The sequence below is a fragment of the Echinops telfairi genome, unplaced genomic scaffold (assembly GCF_000313985.2).
Source record: "Echinops telfairi isolate 266 unplaced genomic scaffold, ASM31398v2 ScPeMD7_7458;HRSCAF=8496, whole genome shotgun sequence".
Classification (NCBI taxonomy): domain Eukaryota; kingdom Metazoa; phylum Chordata; class Mammalia; order Afrosoricida; family Tenrecidae; genus Echinops; species Echinops telfairi.
In genome coordinates this window covers 39,460,180-39,481,923 of record NW_022111358.1, presented here as the reverse complement: position 1 = coordinate 39,481,923, position 21,744 = coordinate 39,460,180, and the positions used below count along the sequence as shown (strand labels likewise).

General features: G+C 41.1%; 1 protein-coding gene across 2 annotated transcripts in view; it reads left to right on the top strand.

Moving 5' to 3' along the window:
- Positions 1–21,296, top strand: part of LOC101647336 (ATP-binding cassette sub-family A member 10) — a 31,692-nt gene extending 10,396 nt beyond the window's left edge. The window contains exons 10-29 of one of the 2 annotated variants that reach the window (XM_030888124.2): positions 1,345–1,511; positions 1,876–2,009; positions 2,796–2,933; positions 5,502–5,609; positions 6,917–7,087; positions 7,298–7,411; positions 9,238–9,357; positions 10,026–10,100; positions 14,472–14,563; positions 15,245–15,365; positions 16,088–16,205; positions 16,588–16,679; positions 17,304–17,479; positions 17,746–17,821; positions 17,892–17,986; positions 18,340–18,459; positions 18,674–18,814; positions 19,001–19,080; positions 20,271–20,326; positions 20,442–21,296. In XM_030888124.2, the coding sequence (XP_030743984.2) occupies positions 1,345–1,511; positions 1,876–2,009; positions 2,796–2,933; positions 5,502–5,609; positions 6,917–7,087; positions 7,298–7,411; positions 9,238–9,357; positions 10,026–10,100; positions 14,472–14,563; positions 15,245–15,365; positions 16,088–16,205; positions 16,588–16,679; positions 17,304–17,479; positions 17,746–17,821; positions 17,892–17,986; positions 18,340–18,459; positions 18,674–18,814; positions 19,001–19,080; positions 20,271–20,326; positions 20,442–20,540 (2,293 nt within the window). In that variant the 3' untranslated portion in view covers positions 20,541–21,296. Of the gene's footprint in view, positions 1–1,344; positions 1,512–1,875; positions 2,010–2,795; positions 2,934–5,501; positions 5,610–6,916; positions 7,088–7,297; positions 7,412–9,237; positions 9,358–10,025; positions 10,101–14,471; positions 14,564–15,244; positions 15,366–16,087; positions 16,206–16,587; positions 16,680–17,303; positions 17,480–17,745; positions 17,822–17,891; positions 17,987–18,339; positions 18,460–18,673; positions 18,815–19,000; positions 19,081–20,270; positions 20,327–20,441 lie in introns of those variants that run through there. The other variant, XR_006680934.1, reaches the window with a different exon arrangement.
- The last annotated feature ends 448 nt before the right edge of the window (positions 21,297–21,744 follow it).

The window sequence follows — 21,744 nt, the reverse complement described above, 5'->3', positions numbered from 1 at the left end:
TGATGTGTGTATGGATTGTGATAAGAGTTGTATGAGCCCCTAATAAAACGATTAAAAAGAAGAAGAAGAGGAGGTCCCTGACTAGAAGAAGCCACTAGGTAGATAGTAGACAACTGCTAACTTGGGTGAAGAGGAAGGCAATATATGGTAAGAGACAATTTAAATTAAAAAATGTTTTAAAGGAGATTATCAATTCAGAACCAAAAGTGCATGCTGGGTTTGCCGACAGAAATTTATTGTAGGTTTTATCAAAAGTAAAACTTTTCATAAAGGTATATCGAAAGACAAATCTGGAGGGAGCTAGCTGACTTCAGAGGGAAGTAGAAAGTGGAAGTTGAAGGGAGATGTGGAGTCCAGAGGAAATATCATTTGTTATGCATGAGAGATAGGACATCATGCTTCTGTGCTGATGGAAACAGTGTAGGGGGAAAGGGAGAGGGACGAATTGATCAAGGTCTCAGAGAGGATGGGAGGGGACTGGATTCAGAGTAATGGAGAAGTAATGGACTTTGACAAAAGCAAGACATAGCTGGGGGGATAGATACCTCTGTAGATTTCTTAGTTCCTCCGACTCTCTCTCCCTTCATTACTCCCTTCCTCTCTCTCTCTCTCTCTCTTCTTCCTACCGCCTGTTCTTCTTTCATACAGCCAAATTACTATGTGATGGGTTCTGTTTTCCCCCCATGAAATATGAAGCTGAGATGGAGGAGGAAGGAGGTGGAGTTGGTGGTTTGTTGAGACTTTAACACTTGCCAGGTGTTTGTTGAGATTTAAGTATAAATAACCATTGTCAAGCTAGGACTCACAAGCTTAGTAGACAAATAGGAAGTGTTCTATTCCTATTCCAAAGTATGGAAATAGCATACTAAATAGTATATTAATTATCAATTCTAATTTCATGAAATTATACATAGAAGACAACAACAGGTGATGAAAGTCCAACTTTTGCTCTTTTAATGTGCATCTTCTGAGTTGGACAGCACACCGTGAAATAAGATGCCTTTCCTGTCAAAAGTAGGCAACCAGGCAGTTTGAGAGTCCTGGAAGTTCATGACACCAGATATGGTCTTTCACATGTTGTCCTAGTCAACCTCCACACCCACTAACTATGTCCCCAGAGTCCACCTTGTCTCTGAAGCTCGGTTGTCCTTGGACACTTTGCAAAGTTGTGCAATTTTACATACAAGCTTAAGCTCCTTTCCTGAGTCATCTTGAAATTTGATGTTACTGAACGAAAAAGCGTGTGCATGATTTCCAGGAACCGGCAGTTATGAAGCATGTTAATAACCTACATAATCAAAGGCAAATTGTATTTGCTTCTGATTTAAATTTTCTTTTATTTAGGTTACTGTTATTTTGTATGGGGTTCATCCCTATCATATTGGAAAACATAGTGTATAAAATATATGAACCAAATCAATTTTGGGAATATTTACCCAGTAAGTATTTCCTTTCTCTGGAACAACTTCCACAGGCTCCACTTACCAGCCTATTGATCATCAATGACACAGGTGAGAAGTAGAACTTTTGTGTGTCCTTGATCATTACAAGCATTACAGGGTTCTAGAAAGTTTATAAAATTTGCAAGGAAGGAGACTTAGTTCTGTGTGAACTACAATCTCACCCAACATGAATAAAGTCTCTTAGCTTATGGCAATTACACGTAAAGCATTTATGTACTTAAGTAAATACGTCAGTTATAATGAAGATTTTCAGCTGGACAGCAATCCCCTAACATTACCATAAATATCATCCTCAAAGAAGATGAGAGTCATTAACACACTTTTCTGGGTGTCCCTTAACAAGATTGGAACTATTCTTTGAAAGTTTGACATTGATCTTGTTTTGACTTCTTTCCTTTCCTGGCTGCACTAGGATCAAACATCGAAGACTTAGTGAATTCCATCGAGCATCAGAACATAACTTTGGAAGTAGATGACTTTAGAAACAGAAATGGCTCAGACGATCCTTCATACAATGGAGCCATCATCGTGTCTGGTGATGAGAAGGTATGTTTACTTCCTGGTGTTTTTGAGTTCTGGGTGGCTTTTTAACACATTCCAGTGTTTTGAAACAGCATAAAGATCACTGAACTATTCAATATGTGCACAACCCAGAAAGCTACCTGGACCCCCTGTGAGTCATGTATGAAATGTTAATCCGTTCAGGGCTTTCCAACTTCACTTACCTCTTTTTTTTTTTTAAACATTTTATTAGGGGCTCATACAACTGTTATCGCAATCCATACACACATCAATTGTGTAAAGCGCATTAATGAACAATGTTATTGGTGATGTTATTTGTTATGGAAATAATGCAAGTTGATAGGAGAATGCAAACATTTTTAGGGTGTACAATATAGAAAGTGAAATTCTTTCTATAATCTCATCCCTTTCTTTTATATTATATTTCTGATACCAGTTAATACTTTGGTCAATATTCTCTATTTTTTTTCTCACATAGACCACAAACTCACGACCGAGAAAATGGTTCCATATTTAAAATTGTAAAAGACACGTTCTAAACTGGAATCGTATTACATGAACTCGCTAACTATGTCACATGACATGGAAAACTTTGAAATCTTCTGTTAGTGAATGTTCATCTATTTCACATACAAATCCAATGACTTAAATTATAAGAATAATCCACTCCTATACCAATTTTAAAAGGCAAGATGTCAAAGAAATAGTATTAATCTTCTTTTCACCCTAGTTCCACTATTGCAATAAGTTACCTATCACTTCTTAAGAATTTGGGATTTATATTTACATGTTCATCTTTGGGTTTTTCAGGATTACAAATTCTCAGTTGCGTGTCACACCAAGAGATTAAATTGTTTTCCTGTTCTGATGGGAATTGTTAGCAATGCCCTTCTTGGAATTTTTAACTCTACCGGGCATATCGAAACAAAGGGAAGATCATTTATTCATGTAAGTATAGTGCTGAGTTCTATGAGAGGTAATGTAGCAGAAGACAACGCGTGAGCTCACTGGAGCCCATGACCTGGGGTTGTCTAGTCTTCATTTCAGGCGTATGTCACTTTTTAGCAAGTGTGTTAGTCACTTTTTGCCTCAATTTCCTCATCTGTAAATGGGGGGAGATAATGCTATCTATTTTATAGGGTTATTATGAGCATTCTTGGGTTTTCCTAAGTGTTAAGAACAGAGATGTGTGTGTGTGTTTAAATTTAAATTTGTCATGGAAAATTTAGCAGTATGTAATTAACCTCTATCCTTTAGTACACTAAATCTACCTCTTACTTTCTAAGAAGCAATTGTGGTGTGTGTGTGTGTATATATATATATATATATATATATACACATATACACACATATCCATAGATATAGGTGTAGATGTATATAAACCAAATTCACTGCCATGGAGTCAATTCTGACTCATAGAGCCCCACCTATGGATTACTGAGACTCCTGATAATCAGTTATGGGTGCAGAAAGCCCAGTCTTTCTCCCATAGAACTGCTGGTGGTTTCAAACGGCCAAGCATGTAGATCACAGCCCAACACATGTGTATGTATATGTATATGTGTACATATACAGATGTGTATATATACACAGACACATATATGTATATATATATCCAGTAGAGAATGTATTACCCAACTCTAAAATTGTCATTTGTTCACTATTCTAAAGAATTTCTCTATTATTTCAAATTTTGTAGTGTCCTCTTGATTCTTTTAATATTTAACATCTTGGGAAACAGGATACAATTTTAATCTTCAGATACAATTTTTAATAAACCTGCTTTGGGCTTGAAATGATTCCAAATAAATGTTTTACATTATGGTAGACAAAAGAGGGAGAAATTATGTAAATGGATGGATGTTGCCAAGATCATGAATAGGAACTGTGAAGAATGGGATTTTACTAGGAAATGCCACAATCAGAAATTAATATTCTGATTTTAATTCCTTGCAAATGAAGCAAAGTGATTTATTTCTAAGTATCAAAGCTCTCTGACACTCAAGTGTGACACACACCTATCTTTATGATACAATTACCTAAACCAATCCATTGCTTGATTCTGATTCATCGTGACTCCAGAGGACGTAGTAGATGTTTCCCATAGGGTCTACACAGCTGGAAACTTTACAAAGGCAGACGGCTACAATTTTATCCTTCAGAGAATCTAGTGGGTTCAAACTGTGCCGTCAAAGAGGATTCATCTACATGATCAACCCCAAATATCTCACTACTATTGAGTGGGTTCCAACTCACAGTGACCCCAATGGACAGAGCAGAACTGCCGCATTGGGATTTCCCAGCTGCACATCTTTAGTTGAATATCCGGCCTCACCTTTCTCCTGTCCTCTACAACACGGAGAAGAATTAATACTCTTTCCCGGCTAACAACTCCTCTTAGAATTTTAGAAATATTTCAATTGTGCAGTTGGGAGCAACTTTGATTTAGTGTTTGGTATCTAGAATCCACTTAACCCTGAAACAGGAGACTGTCATGAATGACAGCTTAGTTCAGTGTTTCAAAGATGAGCACCGTTGTGTCCAAAGGGCTTTTGTCTTCATTCTACCATTTGTCTGGATGCAAAGGTGAAATAGAAGCTGCTCAGGCCCTTCAAGTATTGAAACAAATCAAAACTCCAAACCGACACCCTATGGGGTCCCTTCCACCACACAGGGAGCCTGAAAGTCAAAAGAGGACGCTTCACAGAGTTTCCATGGCGTCCAAGTTTACGGAAGACCCTTCAGTCAATAGCTGAACTCTTTAGCCACTGTGCTACCCACCGGGACTTCTTCCTTTAAACATGCTTGCCTACACCTATGACTCTAACTTTTGAAATCACCTTTTTCCTAGGGAGAAAACCAGCCATGAAGGCGTCAGACATATATGGTCCTCTCTGCTTGCTTCTGGGTTGTTTACTATGTTACCCAAGAGCTGGGTTCCTGCCCAGGAGTGATCTGCCCCATGACTAACCAAGTGAAACAGAGAAAGAGAAAAGCTGTTTATTAGGAAGCCAGGCTAACCAAGCATCCAACAGCAATAGACACCAGTTATTGGCAGGTGCTCGGCTTACAGTTTTACTATTTTCCTAACATTTCCACTAACGTGATACACGCAGATGGGCTATATATAAAACCTATAGGGTACGTGAGAAACCATAAAAAGTCATAAGATAAAGTGCACCCACAAAAAGAACTCTTACCATTGAACACCTTGACAGCTACTTTCCAGACAGCTACTTTCCATCAGAACGCAGGCAATGGCCAAAACACCTGGATGATGAGTCAGCCTCAAACGGGAGTTAATCTTCCAAGTTCCTGACTGTACCCCAGGAAAACAGCTAAAGCACGCGTCTGAAGACGACATGGGAAGATCTAGACAGTACTAAGCAAACGTGATTATACTTAACTATGAGGATAGAAATGACAATAACTGCCTTATGCTCACCAAGGTTTTATGCTTGATTGGATGATATGTAACCATATCGGTAGCTTATAGATTCTTTTTTTAACTTTCAGGATGACTTAAGGATTGGAATTGGTCTTCTGAATTGGTCCATACTATTGATGTTCTTTGCAAATGGCATGTCTCCTAACATTGGCATGAGCAGCATCAGTGATTACAAAGTAAGAGTGAGAGGGAAAGGAATATCTAGACCAGCGGTTCTCAACCTGTGGGTCGCGAGCCCTTTGGGGATCAAACAACCGTTTCACAGGGCTCGCCGGATTCATAACAGTAGCAAAATGACAGTGATGAAGTAGCAACGAAAATAATTTTATGCTTGAGGCGGTCACCACCACATGAGGAACTGTATTAGAGGGTCGTGGCATTAGGAAGGTTGAGAACCACTCCTATAGAGCATTGGTCAATAGAATTTAAATGTTTTATACACACAAGATTTTCTTTCCAGAAAACCGAAATGTACCTACATATAGAGGCATTACATTACTCTTCTCTCCAATGCTGTTCATATCCCTCAAGTTGCTTTCAGCTGTGGAGCAGTCTGCTGTGGCAGCGTAGCGCGAACACTGCATAGGGCTGTCAAGGCTATGATTGGCGGGGGCGAAGCGCACTCGAGCTTTCGCCCATCGAGTGGCTAGGTGACTTTGAACCCTTAGCTTTTCATGACCAGGTGAGTGCTTAACCTTTGTGCCACCAAAGCTCCTTCATCTCCGGGTAAACTCAAAAAGCGAGCAAGCACACTCACTGTCATGGAGTCTGTTCTGCCTCATGGTGACCCTCTCGGGCAGGGTAGGACTGCCCCTTTGGGTTTCCGACACTGTAACTCTTGACAGGAGTCGAATGCCTCCTTTGGATCACTAATAATCTTATTTTTTAAAAACACTCACTGTCACGGAGAGAGTCTAGTAAATACTTATCATTTCAATGAAGTCAAAAGTTGACTACCCAGCTCAGTAAACTCACCTCACCTTGAAAGGCTTTCAGGCTAAGTCCGCTTCCGAGATGGAGATGTGGTTCTTCTGGCTAGCCCTGCAGTTACGTCACCATTCCTAAGGGAATTTGGAGTATTGAAATGTAGCATGCACTATTAGGCTCGTAACTACTAGTTCACAAACTGGGATCTTAAAAAATGCGATGTCGTCATTTTCATTGATCTACACCAAAGGGTAAGTCCACTTTACAGCTCGGTCAGCTAGGCCTTCCCATGTGAGTGGTCAGACCCCCGGGAGCATGCGCTCTGCCTCTGACTCTCAGGCGTCCTGTTTTCTCAGGGAGAATAGTCCTGCCTTCGTAACACTGGGCTGGAAATGTCTTGTGACTCATTATTTGAGTCACTAACATAGACCCCCTAACAGGCTGTTATTATAAATGCTACTTTAAATGTTTATTGGAAATTAATATTTTCATATAACCAAAATAATTCTCCAGTTTAGGGTTCCAATCTCTCATGTACTCTGTCTCTGTGTCACAGAAAAAGACCCACTTCCTCTTGAGGGTTTCAGGACTCTACCCTTCGGCCTACTGGTGCGGACAGGCTCTGGTGGACATCCCATTGTACTACGTGATTCTCCTTTCCGCATTTTTAATTCAATATTTCATGGTTGCCGACTTCATCATTTTAAATAAATACATGATCGCCGCGGTAAGTGCTCATCTCCCACTTCCACCCCAGGCTAAATCGAGTAACAAAGCCTAATGAAAATTCACTCACATGAAGGTTTTGCCATCCGTCAAAGGCAAGAAAACATCTTCTGAGAGTGTTCTGATCTGACTCTTTCCGACTCTTTTCCCTCACTCCTCAGCCCCCCCCGCCCCCCACCAGCATCTTGCTGATACTCTTTCTTCTTCTCAGGTGGTGTGCTTATTTGGCTGTGCAGCTTCTATTATACTCTTCACATATGTGGTTTCCTTCATTTTTCACAAGGGGAGAGAAAATACTGGCCTTTGGTCTTTGGTCTTTTTTATTGTAAGTATATGTGATTGTGTGTGTGTGTGTATACACGTCTTCACATGTACATTTATATGAAAGTTTCTTGAAGCTTGTGTTTTTAAATGCAACGTTAGGTAGATCCACATTCCTCCAAAGAAATAAAGGTATTTATTTGGTAGCACCATTAATGTTGAACCACATTCACCGTTCCAGGTATTTTTGACTAGTTTTCATTCCCTCCACCTCCTTTTTTCTTGGAGGTTGGTTTTTATGCTTCTGTTTCTTGAGAAAGAAATAAAAACCAAGAGGAATCCAGACATGTCGCAATGGAAAGACGGGTCATTAGGGCAGTCCCCACAGTTGAGGAGCAGGAATTACCGAACCCAGTGACGTTTTCTTTCAAAATAACTTTCCTTATTGAAAAATACAAGTGTAATAGGGGGCCATATAGGCAAAGTTATAAACAAACATGGATGTGTGGATGGATTTGCCTATTTTTCCAGACATATTCTCTTGCTTATCCCTCCCTTCCCCTTGTGGATACCTAAGCAGATACTACAGCTTTCTGATCTCCTCAGATACTAAAATGATCTCATTCCGTTACATAGATCATCTTTCAGAAAACAACAACAACAAAAATAGCCAGTCAAGTCCAAAGAATCACTTCATCTCTGTAGCATGGTGTAAAGTTCTTCTATACTTCCCTAACCCATTTCAGGCATGCCCCCATGGCAGGGACGGGTGGTGTAGCAAAGGCAACAACATGTGTGTTCTCTTTTCTTCTGCCTCTTAATATTTTTTTTTAACTTTTGATTCTGAATTGGGTGAGGAGACATACACATTATGTTTCCTCTCATCTTTCATTACAATCCTCTCAATGGACCATCTCGTGCCCTACTTCCTCCTTGTGTTTCCGGTTTCCATGCCTTCTTCTTTCCCAATTCTTAAAAACTTAGCCCTTTGATCAATACTGCCATCTGGATCTCAAAGGGTGATTCTTTTAAGATGCGTATACTTCACTACTGTTGTTCTTCTTCTTAGACATCTCTACTGTTGGCTGAAAATTGAACCAGGGGAGTGGATTAAGTTCCAGACCAGAAGGGCTGCCTAAGGTCCTACTCTCTGAGGTTCTACTAGTCTCTATCCAAATTGTGAGGCTGGTCTTTTTTTATAATTTCGAGTTTTGCTCCACATGTTTGCCCCACTCTACTCAGACATTCGAATGTGATCTCTGGCAGAGCAATTGATAATGGTAGTTGAGCACCATCTAATTCTTGTCTCAGGATGATGGAGATTGAAGTTTGCATGGTCCACTTTTCTAGGGGGCTAGTCAAAACAGACTGGGACGGGAACAAGGGCAGACACATAGACCAACGGAACAGAATTGAAAACGCAGAAGTAAATCCACTCTTTCGGAACCCCTTTCTCCTGCCTGGTGACGGGATAAGGGAAGAGGGATTAGAATAAAAGTACCTACATCAGATCTTAATGATAGCATTTCTTGGAGTGATAGCTTAATACTTCCTATAGGAATAACTCTAACACTCTTACTGTATATGGGGTTAAAATTGAACATGGAAATATCACCTGTGAAAACTAATGAGTTAGAGCAGCAGTTCTCAACCTGTGGGTCGCGACCCCTTTGGGGATGGAACGGCCCATTCACAAGGATCACCCAATTCATAACAGTAGCAACATTGCCGTGATGAAGTGGCAACGAAAATAATTTTATGGTTGCAGGTCACCACCACATGAGGAACTATATTAAAGGGTCACCGCAGCATTTGGAAGGTTGAGAACCACTGATTTAATAGCAAATATGGCTGAAGTAACTGTAATTTCTCTGGTTTCTTTCCTACTAGATTTCAATAATGACATTCTTCATAATGGTATACGATGGGTTTAGAATGACCACCATAATTTTATGTATGATTTTCATACCTCTCAGCACTTCACTTGGATTTATTGTGTATTTGATACTGGTAAGCAATGTCTCATTGGTCTTGATCAGGTAGCCTGTTAAAATAATTATTGTCCAAGGATGGAATAGATGCATTATATGAAACTTAGGTATTATTCAATGCTGTTAAGTTCACTAAGACTGGTATTCATATTCACAGTGAGGGTGATAAATCTATGATGAACTGCAGGAGGAATTTAGGAATTCCAGAAGGAAGTATGGGAAAAGACTAGGACTTTTTATCCTGACAAAACACTCTTTCAGGGGAAACAGTCTGAGCATAGGATGAAAGATGTTCCCCACTTTAACTCTGGTGAATGTCCGAAGGTCTTTGAGGATGGGTCTACTTTACCCTAACGTAGAAAGTGGCTTGGAAGATGTAACATGTTGTCTTTATTGACAGTGTACTACCGAGTGCCCACCTGATCTCTCTGGGATGGTGATGAGTCAGGAGAGGCAAGTGTGAGGTTACTAATGCAGAAAACAAACAATGCTTAGAAGGTATAACCGAGGAAGGACGTCAGCAAAGGCAGAGATTTGGGTGTCAGAGAACAAACCTTTATGCTCCTGATTTATGATTCTTCTTTTATGCCAGATGAAATATCAAGTATTATGTAAATTTTATATTTATAAGATAGAGAAACTTCCATTTATTCCCTGTTGTTGTGTTGTTGTGTTTTTTTTTTCCAGCTCTATACCCACCATGAAGGTGAGGGCAATGAAAATTATGAAGCTGTGAAAACCATGGTCGCAACCGTCTTAATTGTAAGAAAAAACTTTTACCTGAGTGTGTATTGTGTAGGATTTGTAGATATGTGATACGCTTGATCTATTCAAAGGATGCAAAATTTATATATACTGAATCCATCCACTCTTATTATATTTTCTATTTCAGTGTAATTTTGAGAACATTTAGTTGACCACTCCTGATAGGATGAAAAATCAAAACCCATGGTGGCCAGTCCATTCTGACTCACAGCAACCCTCCTGGACAGAGTAGAACTGTCTCGTGGCCTTTCCAAGGCTGTAAATCTCTCTTGGAAAGCAGACAACATTCTTTCCCCCAGAAAGTGGCTGGTGGCTTGAACCTGTGCATCCTCTGAACTGCAGCGGAGGGCTTCACCACTGCACCACCAAGGCTCCTCTTACTAATCATGCCAAAGGCATAAACCTGTTCCAATAGGACATAGACTGGTTAGGTAGAATGCAACTGTGGCTCACATAACAAAAATATTTGGAACGTACAAGGGAAAATAATAGAGTTCTGCCTTTCACTCACACACAGCACAGAGCTGTTGGCATGGTCCTCCTCTCTTCTGTGGCTATGCCGTGTGGACTGTGTTTACTTCCAGGGTTGCCTCCATCGGAGATAAGAGGGCTAGAGCATTGTAGGGCTAGAGCATTTTCTGAGCCAGATCAGAACTGGCTTACTTCCTCCCATAGAATGCTTTCAGGTAAAGCTCCAGGCTCTTTCTCTATTCCCTGATATGGAATTACATGTGGTGATAAAGACAACGACAGCAATTTTACTTGTGTTCTTTAGGTATCTATTTATCTGCGTACTCTGTTTATTTGCGTATTTATAACTTGTGTTATATAATGTGTGCGCTTCATATTTATCTGTCTCTCTCGCGCTCACTCACATTTTCTCACTCTCAAATTCAACAAATCAAATCTGGGAATGTATGCCATCTTCAGTTAGGGGCAATAGTTCTTCTTTGTGCTTTCTTCCATTTCCTTTTTCTTTTAGCTTCGGAACGTGTCCGCCCACTTGCTCCTGCTCCATGTTTCTGATTAAGAAGTCAACTGTGAATTGTATCAATGACCCTCTCTAAGCAATGAGCCCTTTTCCCCAATAGTCTCTCCTGGTCTTTGGTTTGCAACAGCGTATCTATGATGCCTTCGGTGGTTCTCCTAAGTCTACCGTGACTTTGTCAGGGTTAGTGGGTTCCTTTGATGTATAGTTTCATTTTTCTCATCAACTTTTGGAAGTTTTCCATCATTACTTCTTAAAGCATCTTCCTACTCTTTAGTTCTTCTGGAATTCTCACTGCGTGTGTGTTGGAATGCTTGATGTTCAAGAGTCCCTTAAGATTCTGTTCATTTTTATTTCATCTGTTTTCCTCTCCCTGTTTTGAAGATGAGATCACTTCTATCAATCCCTTTATATTAGTAAATTATTTCTCCGGTAATCTCAAATCTAGTGTGGTGTTCTCTTACTGAATTTCCTATTTATTTTGTACTCTTTCATGAGAGAATTTCAAGTTTGTGTTTTTGATTTTTAATTCTATTCCTCTATTGAAATTCCCTGTTTAAGGAGTCATGTTTTCCTTTAGTTTATAAAATATAACTTCCTTTACTGCAATAAACAGACAAGTATTGTATGTCCTTTTACTGTTAAACCCAGCATTTGCCTGCTTTCTGCAATGTGTATGGATCACAACTCCTGTTTCGTCATTCGGGGGGTTCTTGTTCCTCCAGACTAGAGGGAAGCGTGAGGAATCGGGGTGCAGGAGGATTAGGGTAGCTGAGTACAGGGAGACAAGAGAGACGGGGCAGGGAGAGGAGCCAGGGGCAAAAGCAAGCCAGAGCAGAAGAGAGAAGCAGAGTCAAACAAACACATGACTGATATATCCTCCAGGCTGTGGCTAATCATTAGGTTTGGGAAAGCACCCTATGTCCTGATTGGGAAGCTTGAATGCGACAGCGGGGAAAGTCCTTGGCTTGTGTGGAAAGTTGTGGAGGTTGTGGAGAGAATCATGGGAAGGAGATGCTTGAATGGCTTGGCCCGCTTCCTGCTCAGCTGAGCCTAGGACAGTTCATCTGAATGCCATTTCTGGATACTCAGTTTATCATTTGTGAGATGAAAGAGCATCTTTATCAGGATTGAAATGATTTTTATAGATGAAACGGATTCTTTTGTCCTGTCGATTCATTGGTTTATGTCAGTGCAAAGGCTACACTGTGTAATTACTATCGCTTTTTATACAATGCCAAATGACCAGAAGCACATCATCAGTCTCCCTTTAAAGTGTTCTCATGACATTCGAATTGAAGAGTCAAGTTCTAGAGAACAGAATGCTGATGATTTTTTTGGGACATGGTTTAGCCTATCGAATGCATTACAGCAGAACTTGTGGCTTTAAAATAGTGATGTAAAATACGCTCTGCTTTGATTTTCATTAAACAAAGTAAAACCTAAATCTTATTTCAATGCTACGATTTTTTAAAGTTCTGATGAATCGTACTTTGTTTATATATAAGTTTGTTTTCATTGTAAAAAGGTCTTTACTCTTCTTAGACCTGCTAGTGGGCTTTTTTATCATTAGATTGGTTTCCCTTACTAAATGTGCTCATTACTCAGCTTCCCTTTCCAGATGCAGATCACACATTTTTCTAGTTATACGATCATTTTATTGTCAAATCGTCATATTTCTACTTGGAACATCCATATTGCATTTTACAGCCTTGCCTTGTGAAATGGGCCTGAGCTCTGGAAGAAATACTGTTGACTAATAGCAGACAGTCTACAAGCTCGGGTGGCAGAGTGGGTTACTGGTTGGGCTGCTAACCACAAAGTAAGCAGATCGACGCCACCAGTTGGGTTGGAGGAGAATGACGAGGCTTCCTACTGCTGCCAGGCTTGACAGCCTCAGAAACCCACAGGGACAGTTCCATCCTGCCCTCTAGGGTCACTCTGAGTTGGGACTGACCTAGCAGCAGGGGTTAGCAGACGTTCTTGTATTGTTTCTATCTTACCAAAACTGTTTCTAGTGCTTTGCCTTTACAAATAGTATTTAATAAAAATTCATCTTTTTCTGAAAATCTGAGTGAGAAAAGTTGAGTTCATTCTTTTTCCTCTTAGGATTTATAAAGGATGAACTTTAAACTTTATCAAAAAACCCTGCACATGTATTAAGTTTGATCAGCTATTTTTTCCCACAAGTCTATTCACGTGATGATTTTAGTATTATTATTGTTTTGTATTTGGTGATGTTGAAGAAGTATTTTCTTTCCTTGAGGTCATGAAGGTATTCTTTTATATAATCTTCTAAATATAAAAAATATTCTTCCTTTCACATTTATATCCTACATGAACTAAAATTGGTTTATTTTTCGATCACGTTTTGAAAAGCCATTTCATTTCTCTCTTTAAGGATACCCAATTTTCCCTGCCCGATTTTTGTAAAAATGTGTGCCTTCTCCATTCTATTCAAAACAACCTCTATGCATATATCAATGCCCAGATAGGTACGTTCTGTTTCTCAGATAGCATTTCCATTTTCTTTGCTTCTGCTAAATTCCTAGGGGTCACCAGTGGGCTACTAATTTGGACCATCAAAAACTAAACGGACTGCTCTGGAGTCAATTCTATCACCTAGTGGCCCTATAGGAAGCATTAGAACTGCCCCCTGGGGGTTCCAGGACTGTCAAGCCTGATGAAGTCACTCTCACAGCTTTCTCCCTCAGAGCAAGCGGGTGGCTTGGGATGACATACCTTTCAGTTAGCAGTCAAGTGCTTTAACCACTTGGCCGCCAAGGGTTCTCTTTGGATTTCCCAGGGGATGTGCATTTGGTCTGTCTTGTACTTCTGCTCTCACGCACTGTGGTCGCTTCTCAAGGTCAATACTGATCAGTCTTCTTGGTGCTCTCTAACCCTTTACTAAGACTGTAGGAAGGCCCAAGCTTGATTAAACAGCTGGTCGCACATTTGACTCCTGGCTGGGAGAAGCCTTATCAGTCTAGGCATTTTTCTTTTGTCCTTGGTGAGGCCGTGAAAATGCAAATGTGAGTGTTTGGGGGTCTAAAAAAACCTCTGGGAAAGAGCTGACTCCTTCAGCCTGTCTCCTGCCTGAACTGAAACTGGGCTTACACATCCCTTACTAATTTTGTCAGCTCTTCTCTGCTGTTAAAAAGCTTTTTCTTTTCTCTTTTCCATTAAAAAAAATGTCTTAACTTACGGTTTTTGGTTGTATTCATGGTAGAGTTCATTTGAAGAAATTCCTGCATGTGAGAGTTTTCTAAGAATGCCGTCACAGTGATAAGAAAATAGTCATATTTCTGACAAAAGCAAATATTTCCCACTAACCTGGAATGCCGTGGTAACACCAATCTGATTCTCTTTCTTGCCTGCAGGCATTCCTTCAGAGTCTCCTTTTCCTCCTTCTTCTAAGATGTCTGGAAATGAAATATGGAAGTGAAACAAGGAGGAAAGATCCCGTTTTCAGGTTGGGAGAAAAATCAATGGACATCTGAATGTAATTCAAATGTTTCATGTGTATGGTAGTATGTTTACCACCAATGGAAACTGCTTTATTCACTAACTGTTTGCTAGGGAGTCTGTGTAATGTGTTTTCTAGGGGGGGGGGGAGTAAACAGAATTAGATTGAATGCAAGGATGGAGCTATCACGTTTAGATGAGGAGCTTCCTGACTTTAGCTTATTTGAGTTTTAGTTCCAAGCAGTAGTTAAATACCAAAACTCGTACTTGTGCATATGTCATAATATGTCTTGGAATGAAAGAGGCAACGGCAGACGGGAAGGTGGGACAAGAGTGTAGAACAGGTAGAACAAAAGGTAGTGGTGATCTGGAGGATGGTAAAACTAAAGGGGAGCCAAGACCGTAGAGAAGAGAACTTAAAAGAAAGAAGCAACAGAGCTTGTGAACAGATTGTAAAACTTTGTAAACATAAGAGAAAGTCAACAAAATGTTCAAGGGACTGGGCCATGAGAGGGGCAGTTGTCTCCAAGGGGAATCTTGCAGGTTCAGAAAAGAGTTTCAGTAACGAAGGAAATGGAAATAGCTCATCATTCCATATTCATTTAAAACAAAGGATTAGTATTCAAAGGTGTACGTCGTCTCAATGGCTATTTTACAGCACGATCCTTTGACTTTATCTTGTCTGTAGAATCTCTCCAAGAACCAGGGATCCTCAGCCAAATCCAGAAGCACCCGAAGACGAGGATGAAGATGTGCAGGCTGAAAGGGTGAACACGGCAAATGCACTCACTGCTCCAAATGTGGATGAGGTGAGGGCACGTTAGCAGACCCTCAGTGACGCACCGAAGTCATTAGAGAACCTGGCCTGTGCACAATTGGTTGGCGTTTCTGTTTCTTTTCTTGTGTCTCTATCGTCATTCTGGTTGCAGGCCAAGTCCAAGCCATGCTCTGTCAATGTAGCTTCTTCCCTCATCATCACCCTTATTCATTTTCTCTCCTTTCCTTCTTCTGGGGGTTTTAATCGGCCAGGTTTTCCACTTTCAATTTCTCTTTTCAACGGATCGAATGGGATTCTACTGATTGTGTACAATTTACAAATTCATTTCACAACGTACTGGAACTATCATTAGTAACTGTAGATCATGAAAAAGCTCGTGAGTTTATATTGTACGATCATCAGGAAGAAATAAATTCAATGAAATTAACAAAGGGGACAATGAGAAATTACCCATATAGTACAATGAAAGAGGAATATATTTGATTACAAATTAATTTTTATTTAATTTAATTACAAATTAATTTTGATGTAACTTAATTACAAATTAATTTTGAAAGAGGAATATATTTGCTTACAAATTAATTTTCATGGTGGTCTATAAAGTAATCTTCATTGTTGAACATAATATGGATATTTTATTCGTAAAAAGAGGCTGATTTACCAATGGCACAAAAGCTGGTTGGGTTAATGGCCCAGGAAATGGAAGGTGAAATAGGAGTACTTCGGCTACTGGAACTTTTTCATGTTTTCCAGAAACCCGTCATAATGGCAAGCTGTTTACACAAAGAATATAAAAGGAAGAAGAAAAGCTGCTTCTCAACCAGAACGAAGAAAATCGCCATTAGAAATGTTTCCTTCTGTGTTAAAAAAGGTTTGGATGTAGAGAGATAGATAGAGATAGGTAAAGAGAGAGAGAGATTTCTCATTCTCCAGATTAAGGACTATAAATGGGATATGTGCCCCTCGGTTCACATATCACTATAAAAAATAGCTGGCATGTCAGCAGAGATGGTTTTTCTACTGCAAAATCATATCCCATTTCAAATGGCAAGAAACTCCGTGTAGGCTGAGGGAGATCAGTGTATTTAGATGTCACCCCAGATTTCCCGTGCCCATCTGAAGGAAGGCAATGATGAAAGAGTTGTAACTCAGCATTAGTTGACCAAGCATTTCTGTCAAAATGTTACTGGGTCAAGTGAGTTGGGTTTGTCAGCCTGTAAATGTCATGCATTTCTAAGGACTCTTTCTTCCAGGTGAAATTTTGGGGTTGCTGGGACACAATGGAGCTGGTAAAAGTACTTCCATCAAAGTGATCATGGGCGACACAAAGCCAACGGCAGGCGTGGTAGGTGACCTATGAAGGAAGCATGTGCTCATCTCCAGGGGAAATTTCATTTCCATGTTGATGGCATCCTTGCCTCTCTTACTGCCATGAAGTCCATTCGAACTCACGGTAACACTGAAGGACAGAGTGGAGCTACCTCTGGGGGTAGCCCAGGCTGTGAAAAGCCTCATCTTTCTCCCAAGGAGCAGCTGGTGGGTTCAAACTCCCAGCCTCGTGACTAGTTGCCCAATGCAGAATCCACCATACTACCAAGGCTACTCTCGGTATCTTTATAAGTATTCCTGTTTGTTAGTAAAGAAGGATTCCTCGTGGCCTAGTGGCTTACCTACTGGGCAACTGAACACAAGGTCAGCAGCTCGAAACCAGCAGTTGCTCTACAGTTGCACTCTCTGAAGCCCCCAAGAGCAGTCCTCCCTGCCCTGCGGGTTTGCTATGAGTCAGAATCGACTCCAGAGCAGGGAGACTCGGTAGTCAAAGGATCTTTACAATGATAAAGAATTCTGTAATATAGTTCTTGCATGTTCAAGAAATGTTGCCCCTTGAAGGCCACTTCCATCTCCCTTGGGAGAAGGGAAGTTGGCAGGAAAGCCACGCGCGGACCTGACGTTTGGATGTTTTATGTAGGTGGTTTTACAAGGCAACCCCCCATCAGCGAGGCCACAAGCAGACAGCATTAGGTTCCTGGCATACTGTCCTCAGGAGAACACCCTCTGGCCCAGCTTAACGATGCAAGATCACCTGGAGCTGTTTGCAGCGGTGAAAGGACAAGACAAAGAGGAAGCTGCTCTTAGTATTTCTAGGTACAGAGAGGCGCCTCATGCAGACATGGCAGCTGGAGGAAAGAAGGGGTGCAGAAGCTCCCCTCCCGTTCAATACAAAAAAAAGGAGATCATAAACCAGGTCTTGATGCTTTCGTGCAAGTAGATGGATGGACGGCCTAAATAAGCAGCGCATGGCAGGATTCAGGATTAGCGAATATGTTGAGCATCTTTGGGACTTGGGTTGCCCCGGGCTGGGTTTCTTGGCCACGTGTCTCCCGTGTAGTCATGGTGATATTTCCTGTCAGATTGGTGAACATGTTCAAGCTGCAGGACCAGCTGAAGGTGCCCGTGAAGACCTTATCCGAGGGGATCAAGAGGAAGGTAGGAGCGGGGCTCAGGGTCACTCCCCAGCGCTCACAGACGGGGCCTGACCGGGACCCTCTCATTCCAGCTGTGCTTCGTGCTGAGCGTGCTGGGGGGCCCGGCGGTGGTGCTGCTAGACGAGCCGTCCACGGGGATGGACCCCGAAGGGCAGCAGCAGATGTGGTGAGAGCGTCCTCTGCCTCCTCCCCACCTGCCTCTGTCTCCTTCTGTTTGATGTTCCTATCATGGAAAATAATGCATCCTTTCTCTAATACACTCAATTTTTTTCTTCCCCAGAGGTCTGACTACTTTTACTCACTCCTTCATACTCCTCTGCTCTTCGTGTTTCCTCTACAAAGCACAATGCACTAATAGGGTCATAGTAAATAAGGAAGCACATTTTTCTTCTTCTTATGTAGCAACGATCTTTCCTTGTATCCTGTTATAAAATGTCCTATTGAGCTTTTCGTATTGGTGTCTGTATATCTGCTTTTCTGATTGACTTCTTGTAAATGCAACCTTCCCTTTCTGTTCAGGCAGGCGATCCAGAGCACAGTCAGAAACAAGGAGCGGGGCGTCCTCCTGTCCACCCACTACATGGCTGAGGCCGAGGCCGTGTGCGACCGTGTGGCCATCATGGTGTCCGGGAGGCTCAGGTGGGCACCCATCCAGCCCCACACAACCCCCTGAGGCATTGACCTCCCACAGAAGAACAATTCTTCTGCAGAGAAGAGCAGTGCAGTGGACACAGCTGAGCCTCATCAGCTCCTGGGTGGATTATTAACATGTCTCTCCTGTTTTTGAAACGGGGGAGACATTAAGAGGCCTACATTTTTTCTTTCCGTTCTTCTTTTCCTTGCCTGGATGCAGGTGTATTGGTTCCATCCAACATCTAAAGAGCAAGTTTGGGAAGGATTACTTACTAGAAATCAAACTGAAAGAACCCACTGAAGCCAAGTCTCTCCACATGGAGATTCTGAAGCTTTTCCCGCAGGCTGCTCGGCAGGAAAGGTAAGGGAGCTCTTGTGCTTGCGTGGCAAATGTAAGGGTTCTTCAGGTTCATGCCTTCGTCCAATTAAATGACGCTATGTTTTCATTGAAAGAGACTTTGAAATGCAATCATTTCTTTTTACTGTCAACTCCTCCCCCAGCTCACCCTGAGTTGCTCTGGTAAATTGCACGCTTTGCACCTCCTAGGTACTCCTCTCTGATGGCATACAAGTTGCCCGTGGATGATGTGCACCCTCTGTCTCAGGCCTTTTTCAAATTAGAGGCCGGTAAGTGCGCCCTTCTTTAAATAAGACTTTCTCCTGGTAAGAAGTCTTTGTGGCTGCGTGGTTAAAGCATTTGGCCCAATGGAAAAAGCTGGTGCTTGGGATGCACCAGTTGTCCCAGGGAGAACGATGTGGTCATGTGCTTCCATAGGCCAGCAGCCTCAACAACCTTCTGTTCTCTATGGGGGTCCATCGTAATTAGCTCATTGGCAGTGAGATTTTGCGCTCTCTATGCTACAATGTTTTTCACATAGAATGTATACTGTATGATCACAAGAAGGAAGTGATGCAATCCATCAAAACCTGGAAAACTTGTAATGGAATGCAGTAGACTTTAAAAGGACGATGGAATGGAAGTGAGCTTGGGACTTGGGTCAGCCTGGCCTGATTCGTTCTCTGCTAATGAGGAAGCCTGAAAGGCAGCAAGAACATCCTGTAGTGAAGAATTACAGCTGGAGCCGCAGATCCACGGCTCCTGGTCTCCGTGTTCAGAGGACAATGACCCAAAGGATACCACATTGAGCTTTCAGTGTTTCCATCTATTAAAAGCGGGGGGACAAGATGGAAGACCATGGAGCCAATGACTGAGAGCTCCAAGGAAGGTCCGAGAAGGAAACTAGATACAGTGAGAAGCAAAAGTCAGGAAGAGAGTCTGAACTAGTTCTAGTGACAGAGGCTAGGATTCAGATCTTTAGAACACCCTTGATATGCATGATTGTAGGGGTTATCAAAAAGGGGTCAACATAGTGGTTTCCTCCACAGGAATATAAATAGAGAATAAATCCATATTCATTACAGAATAGTAACCTGCTTCTAAGACTAACCACTATTTTAATATCATAGAACCTACATAAGTAAATTACTGAAGGTAAAATATTGAAATAAGACACTAGGAACACTTTCAAGAGACTTATTTAAAAGTAATGCACTTATATATGGTTATCGTAGGGTTAAGGAGCCCTGGTTGTGTAGTGGGTTCTGTGTTGTACTGCGACCCTCAATAGCGATTGATAGCTAAGGAGGCCTATTGATTAGTGGCATAAGGACTTCAGTTTATCCTTCATGAAACCTTCATTACCTAGCCTATATTTAAAGTATCTAATGGATTTGAAGTTGGTGGGTTTGGTGGTTTTCAGAACACTTTTGGTGAAAACTATGCAAACCTTTAACGATGTCACTCCTTTTAAATGCAGTGAAGCAGACCTTTGACCTGGAAGAATACAGCCTCTCTCAGGCTACCTTGGAACAGGTGGGTTTTCTGTACACCGGTGCCATCCTCCGTGCATGTTTCTGTACCTCCGCCTTTGACAAAGAAGAACACCATCTTGGCATTTTGTTTCCTGATTGTCTTTTCTCCTACCTAGGTGTTCTTAGAACTGTCTAAGGAGCAAGAGCTTGGGAATTTTGATGATGAAATTGATGCATCGGTGAAATGGAAACTCCTTCCACAGGAAGAGCCTTAAGATCCTCAACCTCCAAACCTCGGCTTTTAGGTCCAACTGCGTTATTAGTCTCCACAACTCTAGAAGACGCTGCCATCTACTTCAGCTCACAGGAGACTTCAGCTCACGCCACGGGGGGAAACCCCACAGAGTGCAGATTCAATAAGCATGAAAGGTTTTAGAAAATATTTAACTGCCATTTCAAAGAGAGAGGATCAGGAAAAGTGGAAAAAGATGCTAGACAGAATAAACAAAAGCAAGCATTATATTATCATGGAAATAGGACTAGTTATTAATGATAATTAATGATTTGAAAGATCTCATCACATGAGCCTAGTTTCAAGATTTTTATCAACATAACTAAAAGCTGAGTATGTTTTACAAATAAAATGGTCTGAGTTTATTTTTTTAACATGAGTTTAAATATACCAGCTATTTTTTAATCATTTACTTAAACACTAGTTTAATGGGCCACTGATTACAAGATATAACAAACTGACAGATAAGATAGTATAGTATTGCTTTTTAGTATATTGAAATACTCTGACAAGTATATGGTGCTCTTAGAATATTTAGAAATTTTATATATATTCCCCCTATTTTTAAAGAAGAAGATCATCATAGTCTGTAATTTTTAAAATATTTTATGTATTGATGTTGGATGTATTTTTATGATCACTTTTCCAAAGCTGATGCCTCTTGGCATAGCAATCATCTATATGTTTTTACTGCACTGTGTAGGAACATTTCATATATTATTATAATACTGGTGTGTCATATAATGGCTGCAGTGTGTTCTTTTGATAGAATATTATGAGTTTTACTTAACATCTTTCTCTGTTATCTGACATTGTGGTCACAGGTAAGTTTCTTTTTAAAAATTAAACTGGAGTGAACTTCTTCTAAGGGTGAATGTTGCTGATATCAACTGATGGCTCCCTGGACATCCTAAGCCCTAGAAGCCCCATTCTGAGACCTAACCAGACATCCAGGCCCAGCCTATGATTCTGAAAGCCCTAGCAGGGACTTCTAATCCCCTGATCATCCCTGATCCTAAAATTCCTGTCTGCTGACATCCTGGGACCTGGTCTGTGGTTTGTGTCACCTCCTGTACCTCTTCCTTGGCCTCTTACCTTGATTCCCACAGAACAGCCATTTATACACCCAATCTGTGCAACAGACATGCTCCCCTAACTTAAAAATGTGTACAAAGATCTTACATGCA